This window comes from Pogonomyrmex barbatus, unplaced genomic scaffold (genome assembly GCF_055798465.1).
Source record: "Pogonomyrmex barbatus isolate J1 unplaced genomic scaffold, ASM5579846v1 scaffold2, whole genome shotgun sequence".
NCBI lineage: Eukaryota > Metazoa > Arthropoda > Insecta > Hymenoptera > Formicidae > Pogonomyrmex > Pogonomyrmex barbatus.
This window is the reverse complement of record NW_028297116.1, coordinates 25,972,870-25,980,125: the sequence shown is the minus strand read 5'-3', so window position 1 is coordinate 25,980,125 and position 7,256 is coordinate 25,972,870. Positions and strand designations below refer to the sequence as shown.

The following is a 7,256-nucleotide window of genomic DNA, read 5'->3' as shown; positions in this document are numbered from 1 at the left end:
TCGCGCTTTCGAAAGCGAGAGTCGATCTCTCGAGGCTGCAGAATCGACGGATGACGTGCCAACGTGCGCACGTGCAAGACAGAGAGTTTGGTCGATAAACGCGATGCCGCGCCGCCTCGCAACCCCCATGCGCGAACACACCCTACGCGACTACCAGGAACGTTCTCGCGGATGCGGAGTGCCATGCGCGTTTCCCTCGATTCCATTTTACGTCGGACGACTTGAATTGTTTTACGTGTAAAATTAGATAGAAACTTGTCTGCTTAATTGTGCAATCCTGCTTGTGCAATTTTGCTTTCCGTACAGAAGTAACTTGAGATGGTCACGTTTCAACGAATGACATAGTCATCGTGGTAATTTTCACTTCGGCGAAATCGATTTAAAACGATGATTGACGATTCTCATTTGAGAATCGTTAATTTCCATTACAATGAGCAATTGGATTCATTTACAACAAAATTCTGTTTTAATCTTTAGCTTTTTTACTGCCTTAACGTATTCTTCTCATGTTCAAACTCGTTGGTTCATGCAGATTATTTAAGATTATATTGAATTTTTTAATTTGTTATGGGCGTTTAAACTCCGAATTTTTGTATTTGTTGGGGCATCGTTGAAGATGTTGCCTGGAAAAACGCGAAGAACATTTAATCGCGCCCTTCTCTTGGCAGGTCAGAACTTATACTTCGCGTACGTTCCTGCAACCGACGCGGTGCGCACGGGCATCCGCAAGATATTTTATTTATGCCACCGTTGCGAGTCACGTCGGCGTCACGATGAACGATGGCACGCTCCTCATCGGCGATGCTTCCGCGTTATTGCTCATACTCCCGATTATGGCAACTCGTAGCGGTAAGTGGTTCTTATTCATAAAACGAGAGCTCACTTCTTACGAGAGAGGTTGCTCATGTTATCATCGCGGCGCACATTTTAGCAGCATTGGTCTCTCCAAGATCGAGTTTGGCTGAATCCCATTTCCGCACCATTTTTCTCAACATTTATCATTAAGATCTATTTATTGGTCCGTAAAATTCCGAACTATCTTCCTCCATATTGTGATCAAATATTTTAATGTTTATTTCTATTATTAGTAGTAGATTAACTTTAATTTCGATTTAACTTACTTTTTATTTTTTTTTAGTTTAATTTTTTTTAGTTTTTTAGTTTTTATTTTTTTTTTAATTCTAAGAATTAAAAGAGATTAATCTACATAGAAATAAACTCGTTGATCCTAAATTTAATTGAAATCTCGTTGAAGCCTCCTTTATGCTCTTCTCAACTGTTTCGATCAGTCGCATGATTTATTATATTTTATTTCTCATAGTTTTATTATATACAATTTTTACAAATTCAATTACAAATATTAATTGAGCTTTTTTCATTTATGCTTTTTTGCTATTTTATTTCTTATATATTGTCTTACGACGAGATTATAATTATAATATCATTAATATCTCTCCTTTTGTTTGCATATCATTCTTGTAAAATATCAAAACATCCTTGCAAAATTATCATTATTATTAATTTTATTTTTCTATTTTTTACTTATATTTAAATATTATTTATTTTATTTATTGGTGAAAATGACATTGAAATGAAGGTAACATTCGGAATGGCTTAAATGCGATCAAGTAGACTTTCAGTAACGCAAAATTTAACTGCAATTCAATTAAACATAGTTAACTCTTTTGCTTCGGTTAAAAATCGATGATACGGTTCGAGGACTGTTCTTTATAGCAACATGCATTTATGCAATAACACTACGGCACCTTCTCAATTACGATTACCATTATAGTCTTATTAACTTTAAGGGCCAACTTTTTTTGAGAATTAAGACATGTCTTGTTTAATTATTTTTAAAAATTCTTGAGATTATTAAATACAAAAATAAGATCAAGATAAAAATTTAAAATAGCAGAGTCGATATAGTATGTAAGAAATAAAATAATGCCCGCGTATAGTAAAATTTTTACTCTAACCTATGTGGTAATAGTTTTAAGTCTTTAAAAAAATTATGTTATAACTCAAAAATTGTCATAACTCAATTCTAGTTGTGCTCAAGCTAAAAAATAAAATCTAAGTGCTAATCTAAACTATCTTTATGATTTTTGCATTTATTGAAGAGATTTTTTATTTATTTCTTCCTATTCTAACCCAAATGGCACTAGCTTTAATTAAAAAACAAAAAAATTTGTTTCCACATTGCCAACTCAACTCAAATATTATTTGTATAAAAGACTTGATATCAATAACTGGCGCCAAGTTATAATCCTACTATAAAAATTGCGTTACTCTATTAAAGTCAAGTGATATGTATTAAAAAATAAAATGTAACTGGCATCTGTTATATAATAATATTTTAAGAAAATAGAACCTAAGTGGTACGTATCTTTGTATCTTCATTGAAAAATCTTTTTACTCTAACCCACATGGTAGTAATCTTAATTCTTTAAAAAAAATTTGAATTTTTAATGAAGAATCTTCCTATTCTAGACTCAAAATGATACTAACCTTTATTTTTTAAAAAAAATTTTGTTTCCACATTGCCAACTCAAATGATTGTAATAATGTATAAAATTTGTATAAAAGATTTGATATTAATAATTCGGCGCCAAGTTATATAGACATTGAGCTACAAGTCTACCTTAAATTATGTATTTCAATTGTATAAAAGATTTGATATACCACGATTTAAAAAAAAATAAAATCCAAGTAATAGTATCTTTAATTTAAAAATAAAAATCAGATTATATGTATATCTTTCTATTCATTCAAGACTCTTCTTTTTCTAACCCAAGTGATAGTAATTATTTAGCTTTAAAATATTATTATATAAAAAAATTGCTTTACTCAATCTATCTATTTTTATCACAAAGAATTAAAGAGTAATAATACAAAATAAATGATAAAATTCCATTTAAAGAAAAAAAATTTTTATGTAAAAACACTTGACTTAAACAGCTATGAAAGCCTTGAAAATTACGCGTTTATATCATTGTATATAGTGTAAATATCATTAGGTATTTATACTATCAGTTTATATTTAAATAATAGTTATATGAAAATAATATATACTAGTAATAATATAGTATACTAACTAAACACTAAAACATACTAAACATACTAAAAAAAAATAAAGTAATATATCATATCGAATGTTCTTTCAGATTCTTTTGATTAGTTTGACCTTATTACGTAAATCATTTTTTTATACTTTGTAATTGTACTTATCACAACATTTTTTAAGTTAAAGTTTAAACGATTTTCTTAAAACAATAATTAACATAATAGTACTTACAAATATGATTTTTTTAAATATTTCAGGTCATTAAGGATTGGATTTTAAAAAGTTAAAAATATAATTTTTTGAGTGTAAAAAATGGAATACAATATACATAAAAAATTTATTTTCACGTTTCATTATTATAATATTTAATGAAAAAAATTAATGCATAAGAATTAGTATTCTTCTGTTCAATCTATTTATATGCATTCATTCGCTTTAATTGTATATTTTATTACATATAAGAACATAATATGTAATTGTAACTTATTATTTTTGGATAAGAAATGAAAGAATTGTAATAAAGCATCCATATAAAATAAAAAGTAACAGGATTTAAATTTTCAGGATTTGTTCTCTTATCTGAATATAAGCAGTAATAAAATATACATATTCAATATAATGTAAAAATTGCACATTCTTTTTTTATAAAATTGTTTTATTGCTCTTCGATAGAAATGCTCTTTTTGTATGTTACTTTAACAAATTTTATAACTTGGTATTTTTTAAATATATTTATCTTGACGTAAACTTTGATGAATATTGTGCTGAAATTCTCCCTCAATTGAAATTCTCTCTATTTCATTATTTCAAAATTTTTTATTACTTTTCAATAGTATACATTAACTTTCCTTATTTTTCACAGTATTACATATTAAATTTCGTAAAAAAAATTGTGATTTATTTTGAATTATTCAATAATTTTTTAATAACTTTTATTTTATTTTTCATTAATTTCATAATTTATTATCATATTTATGTAATTGATGAAAAATAAAATAAAAGTTGATGATCCTTATTTATTTATTTATTTACTTATTTATTTACTTATTTATTTATTTATGTCCTTATGAAATTCAATGTAATACTACAAATATAAAAAAAAGTTAAAGAATACTGTTCAAAATTTTTGAAATATTATGTATCATAAAATTTATTGAAAATTGCATATATTGAATTGAAATAATAATTAAATGAGGAGAATGCCAGCAAAATATTTTCATCAAGGAATACATACATAAATTTTGAAAGTCAGATTTGTCTTATCATCTCAAAATGACATCACAATAATGAGATTAAATAATGAGAATAATGAGAAAAAAAAATGTTTATGTAGAATATAAATTATCTCCAAATTATCACCAAGTTTCAAGTTTAATGGACTACCATTTTTACCGACCAAGTAAATCTGACGAAGTGAGTTGTTTTTAGATGGCGCAAGTAAATACTATTTTGACTTTATTGTCAATAAGTATGTTCTTTTCAACTGAATTTCTTGCACAGTTCATTTTTCTTTCTTTTTTCTGCATATTGAAGAAAAAAAGAAGAAAAAATGAAATTATGTGAAGTTTAGCAACAAAAAACAGACATAATATTAGATTTGCTTTCTGTTTCTGCACGGGATTGCACTAAAATCTTCTATCTCGCTTTTGTCAAACATTAAATTGATTAGATATATATCTATTTCATTTTAAATATGTATAACTAATGTGCATTAGTTCAGATATATGAAAAGCAAACTAATTGATTTATGACAACGATCTGCAATGTTTTATGACCAATAAATTACATCATTGGCATATATAGTTATATAAAATAAAAAAAATTTTGATTGAGTCGATTACGCATTCTTGCTATTTCTTTTTGATAAACACGTCATTATAATATCCATGACGTCATGATTATCGCCATCTTCTATCTGTGTCCTGTGGCCACTGTTGTATTGTAAACTTTAGTCACCAGCCGTCATCGCAATAATTTGTAAAGTATCATCGCATCTATATTTACAGATTTAATTGGCCCGTTTAGGTTCGTTCTTGTATTTGATCCTTTTAGATAAGTAAGAAACAATTCTATATACACAATATTGAAATTGTAAAATAATCGCGACAAATGTATATTGCGATTAAACTTTTGTCGTTCTATTACTTCCCATAATAGTATTTCCTCAAGTTTTTATCTTTATGTACGTGGAATCTTTTTACTTGTTAGCAAAATGAAACAGTGAATATATTGAGGATTGACAGATGCACAAATAAAATTTATGCAAAAACATATGTGTGACTTTTAAGGTTACGTTTGAGGGCGTGTACCTGTTAAAATAAGTTTGTTTATATTGCTTTTACTTTCTAGAGTTTTCAGTACTTAAAACAGGATAGAAATATTTACAGACGATGGAGAAAGAAGTGCAGACAAGAAACTTGAATACAAGAAATATAAGCAACGCGAACAAATCTTTTGTAACCTAATTTCTCTTTTGTAACCTAATTTCCTTCAAGTTATAAATAAACTAGTATTCTTTATATTATTTTATTTCTCCTAATTTAAAATTGTTTATATGATGACTGTGAATCAAAATGTGTTTTTGGTTCAAAGTTCAAAAATCAGTTGAAAGTTCTCTATTGATGTTTCAGAATTATGGAAGGTGGCAATGCAGGAGGAGAAATGGGCGGACCACACAATGCTCAGCAAGCAGGTGCCAGCAAAAAGCTACAACAAACACAAGCCACTGTAGACGAAGTCGTGGGTATAATGAAAGTTAACGTGGAGAAAGTATTGGAACGAGATCAGAAACTCTCGGAGCTGGAGAATCGTGCCGATGCCTTGCAACAGGGTGCAACACAATTCGAGCAGCATGCTGGCAAACTAAAGCGAAAATATTGGTGGAAGAATCTTAAAATGATGCTTATTATTGGTATCATATGTGTCATTATCTTAATTATTATTATTGGTAAGTACACGGACTTACACGTCTAATGGTACCATCTCTAATTTCGCATTGTTACATTTTTTTGTTCATTTTTGTTTATTTTTGTCATAGCTTCGGTTGTGCCAAGTTCGTCTTCGGACAACTCTTCCAATAATTCTCCAAAATGATAGCGCAAACCAAAGGAAAGACACGGTATCGTACCAATCAACCATTCTCTCTTTTAAGATAAGTTATGTATTTGGAGTACATACGAAGGGGACCGTAAAGTTAGATGAAGCATGAACATAGGATACATGTTTATCTGTAATGTCTGCACAAAAATTGGGAATAAGAAGAACATATTCTTGAGACTTATTATTGTATCGAAGCGCACATTATTAACTAACCAGTATTACGGGTGGCCTTCCTTTTTTTTTTAAAGAAACAAAAAACACTGGGATATTCTTATAATGTTAATCTTGTTACAGCAATGCTTATTATAAATTATATAATATATATAACGTTTGTATACTCTTCTTGATTGAATTTGTTAATATTTCAATTCTTCTCCAGCCTCCTGCGTTTGTTCCATCATACGTACATTGTAATTGAAAATACTCGTCGAGTGAAATTGCAATTTTTTTTTTTTTTGTAAAGTGATTATACTCTATATAATACGTAATTGGCATAATTTTCTTCACTGGCAATACCACGTCGAATTGTATTGAAGTCATTAGAAATAATATCGTATGAGTCATCTCTCATTTCTCGGCGTCATAAAAACGGATGCTTCGTTAAATGATGGTGATTCGCCAACCGCGTGTATTTTTACCGATATAGTATCCGCGAATATCCCTTCGGATTCTATATCGATTGTATGTTTAGGAAATGTCTGCTCATAAATATTTATACTTCGATGCTCTTCCACTTTATAGTATTGTTCTACAAATTTTTTATTTCATTCGGTCAAAAGTTGCCTATGTATATTCGCTAATAAGCAGCTTTTGCACTATTAAAGTTGAAAATTCAAGGCTGCCTTTCCGAAGGGTTTCGCTTAATCAAACGCTACGCGTTGTAAAATTGCATTTTAAAACAAAGCAAAAGAATCACGTGATAGATATACGTGATATAGATATACGATAAGCGCATGGTACGATTAGATCAATGGAAAAATCCTTTAACGAAGGTATTGTGAAGTTCGTATGAATAGCGCAGTTCGTATGAATATGAAGAAGCGCTCGACTATTTTTGGTATCGCGGCATAAATTATGCAAAAAACTTGCTATA

The 7,256-nt window shown here is 28.9% G+C and overlaps 1 protein-coding gene across 3 annotated transcripts; it reads left to right on the top strand.

Annotated features, from left to right (window-relative positions):
- Nucleotides 1-690: 690 nt before the first annotated feature.
- On the top strand, nucleotides 691-6,505 carry Syb (Vesicle-associated membrane protein synaptobrevin). Of its 3 annotated transcripts, none has more exons than XM_011642761.3 (3): nucleotides 691-849; nucleotides 5,695-6,011; nucleotides 6,102-6,505. In XM_011642761.3, exons 2-3 carry the CDS (start codon nucleotides 5,699-5,701, stop codon nucleotides 6,155-6,157), a joined length of 369 nt encoding a protein of 122 aa, XP_011641063.1. In that variant the 5' UTR covers nucleotides 691-849; nucleotides 5,695-5,698; the 3' UTR covers nucleotides 6,158-6,505. The 3 variants fall into 3 exon arrangements, with proteins under 3 accessions (XP_011641063.1, XP_011641061.1, XP_011641062.1); XM_011642759.2 differs by lacking the exon at nucleotides 691-849 and adding an exon at nucleotides 4,934-5,089; XM_011642760.3 differs by lacking the exon at nucleotides 691-849 and adding an exon at nucleotides 4,964-5,120.
- Nucleotides 6,506-7,256: the final 751 nt, after the last annotated feature.